The sequence below is a fragment of the Staurois parvus genome, unplaced genomic scaffold (assembly GCF_062004578.1).
Source record: "Staurois parvus isolate SC_StPar_1 unplaced genomic scaffold, SC_StPar_1.0 ptg002288l, whole genome shotgun sequence".
Taxonomy (NCBI): domain Eukaryota; kingdom Metazoa; phylum Chordata; class Amphibia; order Anura; family Ranidae; genus Staurois; species Staurois parvus.
The window spans coordinates 33,824-54,734 of record NW_028320084.1 but is presented as its reverse complement, the minus strand read 5'-3'; the positions used below and the strand labels follow the sequence as shown (position 1 = coordinate 54,734).

At 52.9% G+C, this 20,911-nt stretch overlaps 1 protein-coding gene across 1 annotated transcript in view; it reads left to right on the top strand.

The window, feature by feature from the left end:
* LOC149431340 (vitamin D3 hydroxylase-associated protein-like) overlaps nt 1–20,911 on the top strand; it is a 116,957-nt gene that overhangs the window by 78,558 nt on the left and 17,488 nt on the right. Inside the window, 5 exon segments of the mRNA XM_089665648.1 lie at nt 2,950–3,074; nt 3,351–3,476; nt 11,039–11,136; nt 12,979–13,078; nt 13,186–13,229. Of these exon segments, the coding sequence (XP_089521774.1) occupies nt 2,950–3,074; nt 3,351–3,476; nt 11,039–11,136; nt 12,979–13,078; nt 13,186–13,229 (493 nt within the window).

The window sequence follows — 20,911 nt, the reverse complement described above, 5'->3', positions numbered from 1 at the left end:
CCCCATTTTCTGGAACCAACATTTCAGACGTCTGGTACAGGAGAGGGTCCCCAGCGGCCACAAGCTGCTCCCAGCCCCGCCCACATTAGCAGATCTCCATGTGACCTCAGCCTGGCCCCGGAGTTGGCAGTAGGGTGTTCCCAGTTCCCAAACTAGAAGGAGACATCCGGCCATCCATGTCTCAGTTCAGGCCGAGGATTTCCCATGGACCACCCCGGGTCTGTCCTTCATCCCTGTCCCTGTTGTTCCAGCACACCGGCCATGACCGGGCTTCTCTGCACTTCCCGTCTGTGTCTTGTCTTCTGCACCTCGGGTGGTCGCCATGGTGGTGGCCCCTGTGGTAGCCATGTTGGGCTCCCAGGCCATCGTCATTGTGGGATACCTAGAGGCCCTTCTGCTTCATGGACAGCTGGGTCAGGTTCTGGAGAACAGCATGGCCCTGACTGTCCAGATCATGCACAGGTCCGGTTGGGTCAGCAGTGGAGCCGACTCATCACCTGGGACATCTGGGCCTAGATACTCCTCAGAGGAAATGTCAGACTCTCCGCTCCCAATTCTATTCCTGACCCCTAAACCCATCCGATTCATCTGCACCCAATCGTCCGGATCTCCTGTCCTAAGGTGGACCCTCCTGTCCTTTCCAACCAAGGAAGCCGCCATCTTGGCTTCTGTATGATCTGCAGTTGCCAAGGTCCTGCACATGTGATCAGCGATGACTTCAGCCATTGGATGGTTTGACAGTCAGTTGAAGGCAAATGTGCCAGCAATCCCGGCATTCCATGTTTTGTTAAATCGATGGGTTTAGTCCCCCTGTGAAGACCAGTTCACCATCCTGCCTCTTCATGGTCCTGAATCGGTGATCTCCAGGAAACTGAAAGGCAGGCCGTGTCCTGCAAGGACTATCATCACCCATGGAACTCTTCACTTGTAGGGAAAGAAACTTCCATCCCAGGAAATTGTCTGTGTGGTGGATCCGGGCCTTTGTGCAGATGGACCTGGACCAACATTTGGCCGATAGTCCCATGAAGGCCTCAGTGTTGGTGGTCTTCCTCCAGGACCATTGGCTTCCTAGTCTTGATGAAGATCCTTGTACTGGGTGTCTCCGTGAGATCGGAATTTTGTTCTCTTGGCAACTCAGAAACCAAGTTTTGAACCTTTGAAGGATTTTGAACCTTTGAAGGATATTCCCCATTCCACTGTCTTTGTATCTTGTTGTCACCACCCCTGTGAGGTGAGTGCCGGATCTGCTTGCCCTTTCTGGTCCTCACATGAACACGTTGGTGTTTCCTTCCTACCCGGGACAGGTTGTGCCTTTCACCCCAGCAGGACTTTGTTCTTCTGTCCCTCCAGCTCCAGTCCAGCAGCAGGAGATCCATTGCCTGGATGGAGCTCGTGTTGTGTGTCCACCTTGCAGCTGTGGCGTCTGTCAGGAGGGCTCTTTGTCATCCCTGATGGTGCTGGTTTCTGGTCCCACCATTTCCCAATGGCTCACACAGGTCACCTTCCATTGCAGGCCACATCAGCATTATGGTTGCCCTCACAGGGCCAGTTGTATCTGTTAGACTAGATGCCCAGAGCACCCCACCCCCCTTACATCAGATGTCAAAGAGCACCCCTACCATCACAAGTCCAGACGCCCCCCCTACATCCCAGTGCACCCCCTTAGCTTGTACTGCTGCTGGGAAGACGCTGGAGGCAGAGCTGGGATGCAGAAAGTGCAGGGTCTGGAGGAGGACCAGAAGAGGACTGGAGTCTGCTGAATGTTGACACCAGGGGAAGTGGACATGAGGAGGTGCTGCGACTGCATGGAGAGGTGGAGGAGTTCTGTCCTCTCTGCTGCAGTGTGGGAGGAGACCAGGTGGGTGTTCAGACCTCATCTTATGGTTCAGGTATAAGGTCCTTCATGTGTCTCTTTATACTTTAGGCCATTCTGGATTCTGTTGGTGCTGGTGACCCCCTCCCCCCTCAGTTGGATTGGTTTTGGACACCCCAACAGTCTCTGAACTCCTGTGACCCCCCCAATAGACGAGAAAAACAATATTATAATCATTAAAACCATTCCTTGGAGTCTATTGGGGGATATTGGGGGACATTGGGGGACATTGAGGGACATTGGGGGACATTGGGGGACATTGAGGGACATTGGGGGATATTGGGGGACTTTGGAGTCTATTGGGGGATATTGGGGGACATTGAGGGACATTGGGGGACATTGAGGGACATTGGGGGACATTGAGGGACATTGGGGGACATTGGGGGACATTGAGGGACATTGGGGGATATTAAGGGACATTGGGGGATATTGGGGGATATTGGGGGACATTGAGGGACATTGAGGGACATTGAGGGACATTGGGAGACATTGAGGGACATTGGGGGATATTTAGGGACATTGAGGGACATTGGAGTCTGTTGGGGAATATTGGGGGATATTGAGGGACATTGAGGGACATTGAGGGACATTGGGGGATATTTAGGGACATTGAGGGACATTGGAGTCTGTTGGGGAATATTGGGGGATATTGAGGGACATTGAGGGACATTGAGGGACATTGGGGGATATTGGAGGACATTGGGGGACATTGAGGGACATTGGTGGATATTGGGGGACTTTGGAGTCTATTGGGGGATATGGAGGGACATTGGGGGACTTTGGAGTCTATTGGGGGACATCGAGGAACATTGGGGGACACGGGCCCCCTCCTCTGTGTTAATGATCATGCTTTTGGTTCTCTTTGCTGGGAACTTTGGGGTTATCCTGGGTGGGCCTATAGTTTTCATAGTGTCCAATCTTCCTGTGGGGGGGGGGGGGGGGGGGGCAGTGTAACCCCAAAGTCTCAGAGTTCCTGTGTCCCTCAGTGAACCCCAAGAATGGAGTTGACTGTAAGTACCGGAACCCCTTTGTATCATCTGATGACTGTTTGTTGTTTCTGTTCTCTCACTTTACAGTTACAGGGATGGTGGGTCCGATCGCCCGAGATGTGGAGAGTCTGGTGATCGCCATGAGGGCCCTGCTGTGTGACGACATGTTTCAGCTGGATCCCACCATCCCCCCCATCCCCTTCAATGAGAAGGTAATGCAGACAGCAACCACTGAGCATTATGGGTAATATTCTGGGGAATACTTCAGCCACGGGGGGGGGATGGGAGTCTCTGATGAGGCGCCACCTTCAGGCTGTGATAGAGCATAGCACTGCCAGGTGTCAGGACGATGCGGTGTCAGGACGATGCGGTGTCAGGACGATGCGGTGTCAGGACGATGCGGTGTCAGGACGACACGGTGTCAGGACGATGCGGTGTGTTTGTTGCCGCCATCTCTGCTAAGGGGTCACTCTGGTGTCATTTTTCAGGTGTACTCCGGCACGCGGCCCCTTCGTATCGGATACTACGAGGATGACGGCACCACCATGGCGACTCCATCGATGAGACGGGCCATTCTGCAGACGAAGGAGCTCCTGGAGGAGGCCGGACATCAGGTGGGTCCACATGAGGAGGCGGAGCTGGCGGCTGATTATGAGGTCAATGAGGGTGGAGATGGGCGGAGCACTTTGCGTTGTTCTGTCTCCAGTGACAGGAAGTGATGAAATCAGTAATAGGAACAATTCTCCTCGTCCCGTACCTCGTACCGGGCATACCGGGCACACTGCACACACCGGATATACCGGGAACACCGGACACACCGGACACACCGGACACACTGGACACACCGGACACACCGGACACACCGGACACACTGGACATACTGCACACACCGGACACACCGGACATACTGCACACACCGGACACACCGGACACACTGGACACACCGGACACACCGGACACACCGGACACACCGGACACACTGGACATACTGCACACACCGGACACACCGGACATACTGCACACACCGGACACACCGGACACACTGGACACACCGGACACACCGGACACACTGGACATACTGCACACACCGGACACACCGGACATACCGGACACACCGGACATACCGGACACACCAGGCATACTGAACATACCGGACACACCGGACATACTGCACACACCGGGCATACCGGACACACTGCACACACTGGACACACCGGACATACCGGACACACCAGGCATACTGAACATACCGGGCATACCGGACACACCAGGCATACTGCACACACCGGATATACCGGGAACACCGGACACACCAGGCATACTGAACATGCCGGACATACCGGACACACCGGACACACTGGACACACCGGACATACCGGACACACCGGACACACTGGACATATCGGACACACCGGACACACCGGACACACTGGACACACCGGACACACTGGACATATCGGACACACCGGACACACCGGACACACTGGACACACCGGACATACCGGACACACCAGGCATACTGAACATACCGGGCATACCGGACACACTGCACACACCGGATATACCGGGAACACCGGACACACCAGGCATACTGAACATGCCGGACATGCCGGACATACCGGACACACCGGACACACTGGACACACCGGACATACCGGACACACCGGACACACTGGACATATCGGACACACCGGACACACCGGACACACTGGACACACTGGACACACCGGACACACTGGACACACCGGACATACTGGACACACCAGGCATACTGAACATACCGGACACACTGGACATACCGGACATACCGGACACACCGGACACACCGGACACACCGGACACACTGGACACACCGGACACACCGGACACACTGGACATACTGGACACACCAGGCATACTGAACATACCGGACACACTGGACACACTGGACACACCGGACACACTGGACATACTGGACACACCAGGCATACTGAACATACCGGACACACTGGACATACCGGACACACTGGACATACCGGACATACCGGACACACCGGACACACTGGACACACCGGACACACTGGACACACTGGACACACTGGACACACTGGACATACTGGACACACCAGGCATACTGAACATACCGGACACACTGGACATACCGGACACACTGGACATACCGGACATACCGGACACACTGGACATACCGGACATACCGGACACACTGGACATACCGGACACACTGGACACACCGGACACACCGGACACACCGGACACACCGGACACACCGGACACACCGGACATACTGGACACACCGGACATACTGGACACACCGAACATACCGGACATACTGGACACACCGAACATACCGGACATACCGGACACACCGGACACACCGGACACACCGGACACACTGCACACACCGGACACACCGGACACACCGGACACACTGGACACACTGGACACACTGCACACACCGGACACACCGGACATACCGGACACACCGGACACACTGGACATACTGCACACACCGGACATACTGCACACACCGGACATACTGGACATACTGGACACACCGGACACACTGGACACACTGGACACACTGCACACACCGGACATACTGCACACACCGGACATACTGCACACACTGGGCATGATCCCGGAGTTCCGTGTGGAACACTGAGGTCATAACTCCCTATGGGGGAGGTGCAAGGATTCCACCTATGTTTGTAGCCCCCCTTGTCCTCGTTATTTTCACCCTCAGGCCTGGGAGAAGTAAATCCCCGACACCGAAGTGTGCACAATACATCTCTGACAGTCTAATGCATGACAAGAACGATTATACAGAACTCGGTGGGCGTGGCTTAATCTCAGGATGACCAATGAAACGTTCCATTCTTATCAATATAGTTACGTGAAGAACAGAAACTGGGAATAGTTGAGGGATTCCATATGAGGTCCTTATACAGAAATGACACAAATCTGAGGAAACGAGAGAGAAGTTCTAAAACCGAAACTAACTTCACACGTCCAGAGATGTCGGCACACAGAACGGGCGACAATCAGATTTCTGTACAATTATAACTATGTTGTAACCCTGAAAATGTGCTTTTTTGGTAAATTTGGAGACCTCAACACATCCAGCGGTGTCTTCCTCCATCACTTGTTTTTCATCCGTAACTGCGTCCATCTCACCTGCGTCCATCTCACCTGCGTCCATCTCACCTGCGTCCATCTCTCCTGCGTCCATCTCACCTGCGTCCATCTCACCTGCGTCCATCTCACCTGCGTCCATCTCACCTGCGTCCATCTCACCTGCGTCCATCTCACCTGCGTCCATCTCTCCTGCGTCCATCTCACCTGCGTCCATCTCACCTGCGTCCATCTCACCTGCGTCCATCTCTCCTGCGTCCATCTCACCTGCGTCCATCTCACCTGCGTCCATCTCACCTGCGTCCATCTCACCTGCGTCCATCTCACCTGCGTCCATCTCACCTGCGTCCATCTCACCTGCGTCCATCTCTCCTGCGTCCATCTCACCTGCGTCCATCTCACCTGCGTCCATCTCTCCTGCGTCCATCTCACCTGCGTCCATCTCACCTGCGTCCATCTCACCTGCGTCCATCTCACCTGCGTCCATCTCTCCTGCGTCCATCTCACCTGCGTCCATCTCTCCTGCGTCCATCTCACCTGCGTCCATCTCACCTGCATCCATCTCTCCTGCATCCATCTCACCTGCATCCATCTCACCTGCATCCATCTCTCCTGCATCCAATTCACCTGCATCCATCTCTCCTGCATCCAATTCACCTGCGTCCATCTCACCTGCGTCCATCTCTCCTGCGTCCATCTCACCTGCGTCCATCTCACCTGCGTCCATCTCACCTGCGTCCATCTCACCTGCGTCCATCTCACCTGCGTCCATCTCACCTGCGTCCATCTCTCCTGCGTCCATCTCTCCTGCGTCCATCTCACCTGCGTCCATCTCTCCTGCGTCCATCTCACCTGCGTCCATCTCTCCTGCGTCCATCTCACCTGCGTCCATCTCTGTCCAGTCTGAGATAGGCTGCCTTACCAACAGCAACATTTCAAATCTGTATCCCGCCATCAAGGTTTGGATGTATATATATATAGGGCCCATTTCTGCACCAACCATATCCATCCCAGCTTCTTCCTTCCAAACTTTCCTCAATCTTTTCACATGTTCTGTCACATGTTCTGTCACATGCTCTGTCACATGCTCTGTCACATGTTCTGTCACATGTTCTGTCACATGCTCCGTCACATGCTCCGTCACATGATCCGTCACATGCTCCGTCACATGTTCTGTCACATGCTCCGTCACATGCTCCGTCACATGCTCCGTCACATGCTCCATCACATGCTCCGTCACATGTTCTGTCACATGCTCCGTCACATGTTCTGTCACATGCTCCGTCACATGTTCTGTCACATGCTCCGTCACATGTTCTGTCACATGCTCCGTCACATGTTCTGTCACATGCTCCGTCACATGTTCTGTCACATGCTCCGTCACATGTTCTGTCACATGCTCCGTCACATGTTCTGTCACATGCTCTGTCACATGTTCTGTCACATGCTCTGTCACATGTTCTGTCACATGCTCTGTCACATGTTCTGTCACATGTTCTGTCACATGTTCTGTCACATGCTCTGTCACGGCCTCTTTTGTTCCTCGCTTACAAACAACAGGAGTTGCTGCCGATTTCCTCCTCTTCCATATTCTCTCCATCTCGGCGCTCAGCTCCTCTCCCACCTTTCTCTGAATGTCTTCCTTCAGCCATACATGGGTGGCTGCCGGGGTTCCAGGATCCACTAGAACATTGATTGTAGACACCTCGGTCCAGTCACACCCGGAGTCCATGTCATATCCCACAATCCCGTCAAGGATTAATTTCATGTTCTGCTGTGAACACGGTCTGTCTCATGGCTGTCCTCCCTCTTCCCTTCTGTACTATCAGGACTAAGGGGGATTGTGATGGTCTGTCTGTCCTTGAAGGTCTGAGGAGAAACAAAAATCTTCCTCTCTTTTAGGCAAAGCTGGATATACTTTTGTATAACTTGTGGGGGGGGGGGGGGGGGTAAAAGTGGAGATTTAAGCTACTGTGCTCTGCCATGTAACCAGACACATATTTCAGCCGCTGAGGACCTGCTGCTTCCAGATCCTTCATCCTGTGACAATACCTGGACAGTTCAGGATATATTGTCTCTTTGTTTTCAGTAATATCACTGAACACGTTACATAGGAGCTTCATGTTTGGCAGAGATCCCCCACCTTAGAGATCCCCCACCTTAGAGATCCCCCACCTTAGAGATCCCTCACCTTAGAGATCCCTCACCTTAGAGATCCCCCACCTTAGAGATCCCTCACCTTAGAGATCCCCCACCTTAGAGATCCCTCACCTTAGAGATCCCCCACCTTAGAGATCCCTCACCTTAGAGATCCCCCACCTTAGAGATCCCCCACCTTAGAGATCCCTCACCTTAGAGATCCCCCACCTTAGAGATCCCTCACCTTAGAGATCCCCCACCTTAGAGATCCCCCACCTTAGAGATCCCCCACCTTAGAGATCCCTCACCTTAGAGATCCCTCACCTTAGAGATCCCTCGCCTTAGAGATCCCTCGCCTTAGAGATCCCTCGCCTTAGAGTTCCCTCGCCTTAGAGATCCCTCGCCTTAGAGATCCCCGGCCTTAGAGATCCCTCGCCTTAGAGATCCCTCGCCTTAGAGATCCCCCGCCTTAGAGATCCCCCGCCTTAGAGATCCCCCGCCTTAGAGATCCCCCGCCTTAGAGATCCCTCGCCTTAGAGATCCCTCGCCTTAAAGATCCCCCACCTTAGAGATCCATCCCCTTAGAGATCCCTCACCTTAGAGATCCATCCCCTTAGAGATCCCTCGCCTTAGAGATCCCTCGCCTTAGAGATCCCCCGCCTTAAAGATCCCTCGCCTTAGAGATCCCTCACCTTAGAGATCCATCCCCTTAGAGATCCCTCGCCTTAGAGATCCCTCGCCTTAGAGATCCCTCGCCTTAGAGATCCCTCGCCTTAGAGATCCCCCACCTTAGAGATCCCTCACCTTAGAGATCCCTCACCTTAGAGTTCCCTCACCTTAGAGATCCCCCACCTTAGAGACACCCCACCTTAGAGACCCCCCACCTTAGAGATCCCCCACCTTAGAGATCCCCCACCTTAGAGATCCCTCACCTTAGAGATCCCCCACCTTAGAGATCCCCCACCTTAGAGATCCCTCACCTTAGAGATCCCTCACCTTAGAGATCCCCCACCTTAGAGATCCCTCACCTTAGAGATCCCCCACCTTAGAGATCCCCCACCTTAGAGATCCCCCACCTTAGAGATCCCTCACCTTAGAGATCCCCCGCCTTAGAGATCCCTCGCCTTAGAGATCCCCCACCTTAGAGATCCCCCACCTTAGAGATCCCTCACCTTAGAGATCCCCCACCTTAGAGATCCCTCACCTTAGAGATCCCCCACCTTAGAGATCCCTCACCTTAGAGATCCCCCACCTTAGAGATCCCCCACCTTAGAGATCCCTCACCTTAGAGATCCCCCACCTTAGAGATCCCTCACCTTAGAGATCCCCCACCTTAGAGATCCCTCACCTTAGAGATCCCCCACCTTAGAGATCCCTCACCTTAGAGATCCCCCGCCTTAGAGATCCCTCGCCTTAGAGATCCCCCACCTTAGAGATCCCTCACCTTAGAGATCCCCCACCTTAGAGATCCCTCACCTTAGAGATCCCCCACCTTAGAGATCCCTCACCTTAGAGATCCCCCACCTTAGAGATCCCCCACCTTAGAGATCCCCCACCTTAGAGATCCCCCACCTTAGAGATCCCTCACCTTAGAGATCCCCCACCTTAGAGATCCCTCACCTTAGAGATCCCCCACCTTAGAGATCCCTCACCTTAGAGATCCCCACTTAGAGCAGAAATCCTCTGTGAGGCAAAGCAATAAATATGACGTGTCGGTACAAAATGGAGGTTCTCTAGCTCCTACTCTGCAGAGGCTCTAACACAGACAAATCCTTCTCAACATTTCAGGAGTCTAACACTCACAGTGCGGACTTTGTACTCTCTCCGGAACACAAATGACTACCTAACAGTTTCTTAACACGCAGCAAATAGGCACTTCTACTTCTACAATGGCAGGAGGACTCCTGTGAATTCACAATTCTACCTGCCTAGGCAAAGTTTTCCCCAGAGGTTCCAAAAACCTCTGAATTCCTTTGGGGACCCACCTCAAAGACCCTCCGTGAGATCCAACAATCTCAAACGGAAACTTGGGCTACTATCCCGGGGTCTTTAAAGGGGGACAATCCAGGTAAAACTAAGACTGCCTCAGCTTACCTGACCGGCCACGCCTTTAATCCCACTTCTGACACCAGATTGCAAGGATTCCACCTATGTCTGTAGCCCCCCTTGTCCTCGTTATTTTCACCCTCAGGCCTGGGAGAAGTAAATCCCCGACACGGAAGTGTCATCTCTGAAAGTCGAATGCATGACAAGAACGATTATACAGAACTCAGTGGGCGTGGCTTAATCTCATGATGACCAATGAAACGTTCCATTCTTATCAATATAGTTACGTGAAGAACAGAAACTGCGAATAGTTGAGGGATTCCATATGAGGTCCTTATACAGAAATGACACAAATCTGAGGAAACGAGAGAGAAGTTATAAAATGGAAACTAACTTCACACGTCCAGAGATGTCGGCATTATACAGAAAGGGTGACAGGGGTGATGTCATGTCCGTCCTGTGCTCAGTGTCTGGAGGGGGCGGGGTGTGCTTTGGGGGAGGGGTGATGTCATGTCCATCCTGTGCTTAGTGTCTGGAGAGGGCAGGGTGGGCTATGGGGGAGGGGTGATGTCATGTCCATCCTGTGCTTAGTGTTTGAAGGGGGCAGGGTGGGCTATGGGGGAGGGGTGATGTCATGTCCATCCTGTGCTTAGTGTTTGAAGGGGGCAGGGTGGGCTATGGGGGAGGGGTGATGTCATGTCCATCCTGTGCTTAGTGTTTGAAGGGGGCAGGGTGGGCTATGGGGGAGGGGTGGTGTCATGTCCGTCCTGTGCTCAGTGTCTGGAGGGGGCAGGGTGTGCTCTGGGGGAGGGGTATGATGTGGGGGCGGAGTCTGATGTTTGCTGCGGTTTTCTTTCAGTTGGTTCCGTTCTCCCCTCCCTCCATAGAGAGCGCCATGTATGATCTGGTGATGAAAGGGTTACTGGCAGACGGAGGAGCCACCTTCCTGGAGAACTTGTATGTATAGCCCATGTATGGCCCCACCCTTCCTGGAGTGCAGTGTCAGTGTGTGAGAGAGAGAGGAGTGACATCATCACTGTGTGAGAGAGAGAGGAGTGACATCATCACTGTGTGAGAGAGAGAGGAGTGACATCATCACTGTGTGAGAGAGAGAGGAGTGACATCATCACTGTGTGAGAGAGAGAGGAGTGACATCATCACTGTGTGTGAGAGAGGAGTGACATCATCACTGTGTGTGAGAGAGGAGTGACATCATCACTGTGTGTGAGAGAGAGGAGTGACATCATCACTGTGCGTGAGAGAGAGGAGTGACATCATCACTGTGCGTGAGAGAGGAGTGACATCATCACTGTGCGTGAGAGAGGAGTGACATCATCACTGTGCGTGAGAGAGGAGTGACATCATCACTGTGCGTGAGAGAGAGGAGTGACATCATCACTGTGTGAGAGAGAGAGGAGTGACATCATCACTGTGTGTGAGAGAGAGGAGTGACATCATCACTGTGTGAGAGAGAGAGGAGTGACATCATCACTGTGTGAGAGAGGAGTGACATCATCACTGTGTGTGAGAGAGAGGAGTGACATCATCACTGTGTGAGAGAGAGAGGAGTGACATCATCACTGTGTGAGAGAGGAGTGACATCATCACTGTGTGTGAGAGAAAGAGGAGTGTATAACATCATCGTTGTACTTGTGAAATCATTGTTGTACATGTGACATCATCGTTGTACTTGTGACATCATCCCTGTACATGTGACATCATCGTTGTACTTGTGACATCATCCCTGTACATGTGACATCATCGTTGTACGTGTGACATCATCCCTGTACATGTGACATCATCGTTGTATGTGTGTCATCATCCCTGTACTTGTGACATCATTCCTGTACATGTGACATCATCATTGTATATGTGACATCATCGTTGTATGTGTGACATCATTCCTGTACATGTGACATCATCCCTGTACATGTGACATCATCGTTGTATGTGTGACATCATTGCTGTACATGTGACATCATCGTTGTACGTGTGACAACATCCCTGTACGTGTGACATCATCCCTGTACGTGTGACATCATCCCTGTACGTGTGACATCATCGTTGTATGTGTGACATCATCGTTGTACATGTGACATCATCCCTGTACTTGTGACATCATCCCAGTACATGTGACATCATCCCTGTACTTGTGACATCATCGTTGTATGTGTGACATCATCGTTGTACATGTGACATCATCCCTGTACATGTGACATCATCGTTGTACATGTGACATCATCGTTGTACATGTGACATCATCGTTGTATGTGTGACATCATCCCTGTACTTGTGACATCATCCCTGTACTTGTGACATCATCCCTGTACTTGTGACATCATCGTTGTACATGTGACATCATCGTTGTATGTGTGACATCATCCCTGTACTTGTAACATCATCCCTGTACTTGTGACATCATCGCTGTACATGTGACATCATCGTTGTATGTGTGACATCATCCCTGTACTTGTGACATCATCCCTGTACTTGTGACATCATCCCTGTACTTGTGACATCATCGTTGTACATGTGACATCATCGTTGTATGTGTGACATCATCCCTGTACTTGTAACATCATCTCTGTACTTGTGACATCATCGCTGTACATGTGACATCATCCCTGTACTTGTAACATCATCCCTGTACTTGTGACATCATCGCTGTACATGTGACATCATCGTTGTATGTGTGACATCATCCCTGTACTTGTGACATCATCGCTGTACATGTGACATCATCGTTGTATGTGTGACATCATCGCTGTACATGTGACATCATCGTCTCCTCATCCTCAGTAAAGGAAATCTGGTGGACGCCAATCTGCAGCCTCAGGTTACCACCTACGCCATCCCGTCTTGGCTGAAGAGCTTACTCTCTATTGTGGTGCGGCCATTGGTGAGTCTGGGGGGTGGACTGCGCTATGGTATGTGGTGGGATTTGTACTGTTTGGGTGTTTCTGGGAATTCTCCGACCAATCATCTCTCTGATATCCATCTGTCTAGTTTCCCCGATTGGCAAATGCCCTGAAGAGCACACGAGGTGTCAGGTCAGATCTCCGCAGGAGAATATTGGGGTACAGGGGGGGTATGGATCACTGATAATGGGGTACAGGGGGGGTATGGATCACTGATAATGGGGTACAGGGGGGAGTATGGATCACCAATAATTGGGGTACAGGGGGGTGTATGGATCACTGATAATTGGGGTACAGGGGGGTATGGATCACTGATAATGGGGTACAGGGGGGTGTATGGATCACTGATAATTGGGGTACAGGGGGGTATGGATCACTGATAATGGGGTACAGGGGGGTGTATGGATCACTGATAATGGGGTACAGGGGGGTGTATGGATCACTGATAATGGGGTACAGGGGGAGATGTATGGATCACCAATAATTGGGGTACAGGGGGGTATGGATCACTGATAATGGGGTACAGGGGGGTGTATGGATCACTGATAATGGGGGTACAGGAAGGTGTACTGATCACTGATAATGGGGTACAGGGGGTGTACTGATCACTGATAATTGGGGTACAGGGGGTGTACTGATCACCAATAATTGGGGTACAGGGGGGTGTACTGATCACTGATAATGGAGTACAGGGGGTGTACTGATCACTGATAATGGGGTACAGGGGGTGTACTGATCACTGATAATGGGGGTACAGGGGGTGTACTAATTACTGATAATTGGGGTACAGGGGGGTGTACTGATCACTGATAATGGGGGTACAGGGGGTGTACTGATCACTGATAATGGGGGTACAGGGGGGTGTACTGATCACTGATAATTGGGGTACAGGGGGTGTACTGATCACTGATAATGGGGGTACAGGGGGGTGTACTGATCACTGATAATGGGGGTACAGGGGGTGTACTGATCACTGATAATGGGGTACAGGGGGTGTACTGATCACTGATAATGGGGTACAGGGGGTGTACTGATCACTGATAATGGGCATTTGATAGGCGTTTAGACCGCCCCACAGATGCCCATAATGAAGGTAATGGTATTACCACCCCCCAGACGCCCATAATGAAGGTAATGGTATTACCGCCCCACAGACACCCATAATGAAGGTAATGGTATTACCGCCCCATAGACACCCATAATGAAGGTAATGGTATTACCGCCCCACAGATACCGGCCAGGCATTTGAGGAGCGTCACCAGAGCCTTGAATCCGAGGCGTTGAAAGGCTTCACCTCCTCCTGACGACATGAGGCGACAATTTTGCCGCAACGCCGTGCTAACGCTTCAGTGTGAACAGCTCTCTGTGCTGCAATGTGGAGCATTAAAAATGCCCCTCAAACGCCTGCAAAATGCCTGCTTACAAAGCTAGTGTGAACGGAGCCTTATCGTTCCAGTCCCTCTGGCAGAATGGTTTCAGAGGTTCTGATCCAACCGGTCCCTAGGCCCCAGACGGCATCTGCCTCATCTTGGATCTCAAGAAACTAAATGTCTTCCTTCTGGGCCAAGAAATTCTGCATGAATGCACCCGGTGTGTCAGCATTCTTCCATCAGGGAGACTCTCTGGCCTCTGTGGGCATCAAGCTCATTGGCCATTTCTTCGCTTTGCTCTTCCAGTCTTCTGCACCTCGGGTGGTCAGCAAGGTTCTGGGCCCTGTGCTTCTCAAGGTGCATCTCACATGGGATCTCAATGACCTCCTGCTGGCTCTGGTGGACAACATAGCCCTGACTGTCCAGACCTTGCAGAGGTCCAGCTGGGTCCTGAACCTTCAGAAGTCAGCGTTGGAAGATCTGATCCTAGACACAGCTCAAACCAGAGACTTTCTTCTCCAGGAGGAACATTAAACTGCCAAGTCCCAAGACTGGACTCTTCCGAAATCAGCCGACTTTGCTTCTGCATGAGAGTTTTGGGTCTAATGGTGGTCCCCTAGGAGCAAGTCCCCTTTCAGGAGGTCCAGTTTGCCCCTACCCTTACAACACAACTTCCTCCCATCATGGGACAAGTCAGTGCAGTTCTTCTGGCAGTAAAGACCAGGATGTCCATAGTTTGGTGGCTGAAGAATCCGTCTCTGGAGTCAGGGCTGGTCAGGATCGCACAGGGACCACTTTCCTGTCTGACTCAGCGCAGTGCGATTCTCAGCCCACTCATTGTCTTCCAATCAACGTTCTGGAAAGCTGGACATCTGAAATATCATCCAATCACGATCCATCAGACAGTGCCATAGCAGGGTGTACATTAACCATTAGTGAGGACAGTTGAGGTAAATGGGACCCAGCTTATGTTTCCCAGATGATGCTGCTGCCTGGTTCTTTGTTCACACGTTCTCCAAGGTCCACTAGGTGGGCATTGTGGCCTCTTCTGTTCACACGTTCTCCAAGGTCCACTAGGTGGGCATTGTGGCCTCTTCTGTTCACACATCCTGCAGGGTCCACTAGGTGGGCATTGTGGCCTCTTCTGTTCACACGTTCTCCAAGGTCCATTAGGTGGGCATTGTGGTCTCTTCTGTTCACACATCCTGCAGGGTCCACTAGGTGGGCATTGTGGTCTCTTCTGTTCACACATCTTCCAAGGTCCACCAGTTGGGCATTGTGGCCTCTTCTGTTCACACATCTTCCAAGGTCTACTAGTTGACCATTATGGTCTCTTCTGTTCACACATTCTCCAAGGTCCACTAGGTGGGCATTGTGGCCTCCTCTGTTCACACGTTCTCCAAGGTCCACTAGGTGGGCATTGTGGCCTCTTCTGTTCACACGTTCTCCAAGGTCTACTAGGTGAGCATTGTGGCTTCTTCTGTTCATACATTCTCCAAGGTCCACCAGGTGGGCATTGTGGTCTCTTCTGTTCACACATCTTCCAAGGTCCACCAGTTGGGCATTGTGGCCTCTTCTGTTCACACGTTCTCCAAGGTCCACTAGGTGGGCATTGTGGCCTCTTCTGTTCACACGTTCTCCAAGGTCCACTAGGTGGGCATTGTGGCCTCTTCTGTTCACATGTTCTTCAAGGTCCATTAGGTGGGGATTGTGGCCGGGTCTGTTCACACGTTCTCCAGGGTCCACTAGGTGGGCATTGTGGCCTCTTTTGTTCACACATCTTCCAAGGTCCACCAGTTGGGCATTGTGGCCTCTTTTGTTCACACATCCTCCAGGGTCCACCAGGTGAGCATTGTGGCCTCTTCTGTTCACACGTTCTCCAAGGTCTACTAGGTGGGCATTGTGGCCTCTTCTGTTCACACGTTCTCCAAGGTCCACTAGGTGGGCATTGTGGCCTCTTCTGTTCACACATCTTCCAAGGTCTACTAGGTGGCATTGTGGCTTCTTCTGTTCATACATTCTCCAAGGTCCACCAGGTGGGCATTGTGGTCTCTTCTGTTCACACGTCTTCCAAGGTCCACCAGTTGGACATTGTGGCCTCTTCTGTTCACACATCTTCCAAGGTCCACCAGTTGGGCATTGTGGCCTCTTCTGTTCACACGTTCTCCAAGGTCCACTAGGTGGGCATTGTGGCCTCTTCTGTTCACATGTTCTCCAAGGTCCATTATGTGGGGATTGTGGCCGCGTCTGTTCACACGTTCTCCAGGGTCCACTAGGTGGGCATTGTGGCCTCTTTTGTTCACACATCTTCCAAGGTCCACCAGTTGGGCATTGTGGCCTCTTTTGTTCACACATCCTCCAGGGTCCACCAGGTGAGCATTGTGGCCTCTTCTGTTCACATGTTCTCCAAGGTCCACCAGGTGAGCATTGTGGCCTCCTCTGTTCACATGTTCTCCAAGGTCCACCAGGTGAGCATTGTAGCCTCCTCTGTTCACATGTTTCCAAGGTCCACCACGTGGGCATCGTGGTCTCTTCTGTTCACACATCCTCTAAGGTCCACTAAGTGAGCATTGTGGTCTCTTCTGTTCACACGTCCTCCAGGGTCCACCAGGTGGGCATCATGGTCTCTTCTGTTCACGCATCCTCCAAGGTCCACCAGGTGGGCATTGTGGTCTCTTCTGTTCACATGTCCTCCAGGGTCCACTAGGTGGGCATTGTGGCCTCCTCTGTTTACATGTTCTCCAAGGTCCACCAGGTGAGCATTGTGGCCTCCTCTGTTCACATGTTCTCCAAGGTCCACCAGGTGAGCATTGTGGCCTCTTCTGTTCACATATCCTCCAAGGTCCACCACGTGGGCATCGTGGTCTCTTCTGTTCACACGTCCTCCAGGGTCCACCAGGTGGGCATCATGGTCTCTTCTGTTCACACGTCCTCCAAGGTCCACCAGGTGGGCATTGTGGCCTCTTCTGTTCACATGTCCTCCAGGGTTCATTAGGTGGGCATTGTGGCCTCTTTTGTTCACACATCTTCCAAGGTCCACCAGTTGGGCATTGTGGCCTCTTCTGTTCACACATCCTGCAGGGTCCACCAGGTGAGCATTGTGGCCTCTTCTGTTCACACGTTCTCCAGGGTCCACCAGGTGGGCTTTGTGGTCTCTTCTGTTCACACGTCCTCCAGGGTCCACCACGTGGGCATTGTGGTCTCTTCTGTTCACACATCCTCCAGGGTCCACAAGGTGAGCATTGTGGCCTCTTCTGTTCACACGTTCTCCAAGGTCCACTAGGTGGGCATTGTGGCCTCTTCTGTTCACATGTTCTTCAAGGTCCATTAGGTGGGGATTGTGGCCGGGTCTGTTCACACGTTCTCCAGGGTCCACTAGGTGGGCATTGTGGCCTCTTTTGTTCACACATCTTCCAAGGTCCACCAGTTGGGCATTGTGGCCTCTTTTGTTCACACATCCTCCAGGGTCCACCAGGTGAGCATTGTGGCCTCTTCTGTTCACACGTTCTCCAAGGTCTACTAGGTGGGCATTGTGGCCTCTTCTGTTCACACGTTCTCCAAGGTCCACTAGGTGGGCATTGTGGCCTCTTCTGTTCACACATCTTCCAAGGTCTACTAGGTGGCATTGTGGCTTCTTCTGTTCATACATTCTCCAAGGTCCACCAGGTGGGCATTGTGGTCTCTTCTGTTCACACGTCTTCCAAGGTCCACCAGTTGGACATTGTGGCCTCTTCTGTTCACACATCTTCCAAGGTCCACCAGTTGGGCATTGTGGCCTCTTCTGTTCACACGTTCTCCAAGGTCCACTAGGTGGGCATTGTGGCCTCTTCTGTTCACATGTTCTCCAAGGTCCATTATGTGGGGATTGTGGCCGCGTCTGTTCACACGTTCTCCAGGGTCCACTAGGTGGGCATTGTGGCCTCTTTTGTTCACACATCTTCCAAGGTCCACCAGTTGGGCATTGTGGCCTCTTTTGTTCACACATCCTCCAGGGTCCACCAGGTGAGCATTGTGGCCTCTTCTGTTCACATGTTCTCCAAGGTCCACCAGGTGAGCATTGTGGCCTCCTCTGTTCACATGTTCTCCAAAGTCCACCAGGTGAACATTGTAGCCTCCTCTGTTCACATGTTTCCAAGGTCCACCACGTGGGCATCGTGGTCTCTTCTGTTCACACATCCTCTAAGGTCCACTAAGTGAGCATTGTGGTCTCTTCTGTTCACACGTCCTCCAGGGTCCACCAGGTGGGCATCATGGTCTCTTCTGTTCACGCATCCTCCAAGGTCCACCAGGTGGGCATTGTGGTCTCTTCTGTTCACATGTCCTCCAGGGTCCATTAGGTGGGCATTGTGGCCTCCTCTGTTTACATGTTCTCCAAGGTCCACCAGGTGAGCATTGTGGCCTCCTCTGTTCACATGTTCTCCAAGGTCCACCAGGTGAGCATTGTGGCCTCTTCTGTTCACACATCCTCCAAGGTCCACCACGTGGGCATCGTGGTCTCTTCTGTTCACACGTCCTCCAAGGTCCACCAGGTGGGCATTGTGGCCTCTTCTGTTCACATGTCCTCCAGGGTTCATTAGGTGGGCATTGTGGCCTCTTTTGTTCACACATCTTCCAAGGTCCACCAGTTGGGCATTGTGGCCTCTTCTGTTCACACATCCTGCAGGGTCCACCAGGTGAGCATTGTGGCCTCTTCTGTTCACACGTTCTCCAGGGTCCACCAGGTGGGCTTTGTGGTCTCTTCTGTTCACACGTCCTCCAGGGTCCACCACGTGGGCATTGTGGTCTCTTCTGTTCACACATCCTCCAGGGTCCACAAGGTGAGCATTGTGGTCTCTTCTGTTCACACATCCTCCAGGGTCCACCAGGTGGGCATTGTGGCATCCTCTGTTCACACGTCCTGCAGGGTCCACCGGGTGAGCATTGTGGCCTCCTCTGTTCCCACGTCCTGCAGGGTCCACCAGGTGAGCATTGTGGCCTCCTCTGTTCCCACGTCCTGCAGGGTCCACCGGGTGAGCATTGTGGCCTCCTCTGTTCCCACGTCCTGCAGGGTCCACCACGTGGGCATTGTGGCCTCTTCTGTTCCCACGTCCTGCAGGGTCCACCAGGTGAGCATTGTGGCCTCTTCTGTTCACACGTCCTGCAGGGTCCACCAGGTGAGCATTGTGGCCTCTTCTGTTCCCACGTCCTGCAGGGTCCACCAGGTGGGCATTGTGGCCTCTTCTGTTCACACGTTCTCCAGGGTCCACCAGGTGGGCTTTGTGGTCTCTTCTGTTCACACGTCCTCCAGGGTCCACCACGTGGGCATTGTGGTCTCTTCTGTTCACACATCCTCCAGGGTCCACAAGGTGAGCATTGTGGTCTCTTCTGTTCACACATCCTCCAGGGTCCACCAGGTGGGCATTGTGGCATCCTCTGTTCACACGTCCTGCAGGGTCCACCGGGTGAGCATTGTGGCCTCCTCTGTTCCCACGTCCTGCAGGGTCCACCAGGTGAGCATTGTGGCCTCCTCTGTTCCCACGTCCTGCAGGGTCCACCGGGTGAGCATTGTGGCCTCCTCTGTTCCCACGTCCTGCAGGGTCCACCACGTGGGCATTGTGGCCTCTTCTGTTCCCACGTCCTGCAGGGTCCACCAGGTGAGCATTGTGGCCTCTTCTGTTCACACGTCCTGCAGGGTCCACCAGGTGAGCATTGTGGCCTCTTCTGTTCCCACGTCCTGCAGGGTCCACCAGGTGGGCATTGTGGCCTCTTCTGTTCACACGTCCTGCAGGGTCCATTAGGTGGGCATTGTGGCCTCTTCTGTTCCCACGTCCTGCAGGGTCCACCAGGTGAGCATTGTGGCCTCTTCTGTTCCCACGTCCTGCAGGGTCCACCGGGTGGGCATTGTGGCCTCTTCTGTTCACACGTCCTGCAGGGTCCATTAGGTGGGCATTGTGGCCTCTTCTGTTCCCACGTCCTGCAGGGTCCATTAGGTGGGCATTGTGGCCTCTTCTGTTCCCACGTCCTGCAGGGTCCATTAGGTGGGCATTGTGGCCTCTTCTGTTCACACGTCCTGCAGGGTCCACCGGGTGGGCATTGTGGCCTCTTCTGTTCACACGTCCTGCAGGGTCCACCGGGTGGGCATTGTGGCCTCTTCTGTTCCCACGTCCTGCAGGGTCCATTAGGTGGGCATTGTGGCCTCTTCTGTTCCCACGTCCTGCAGGGTCCACCAGGTGAGCATTGTGGCCTCTTCTGTTCCCACGTCCTGCAGGGTCCACCTAGTGGGCATCATGGTCTCTTCTGTTCCCACGTCCTGCAGGGTCCATTAGGTGGGCATTGTGGCCTCTTCTGTTCCCACGTCCTGCAGGGTCCACCGGGTGGGCATTGTGGCCTCTTCTGTTCCCACGTCCTGCAGGGTCCACCAGGTGGGCATTGTGGCCTCTTCTGTTCCCACGTCCTGCAGGGTCC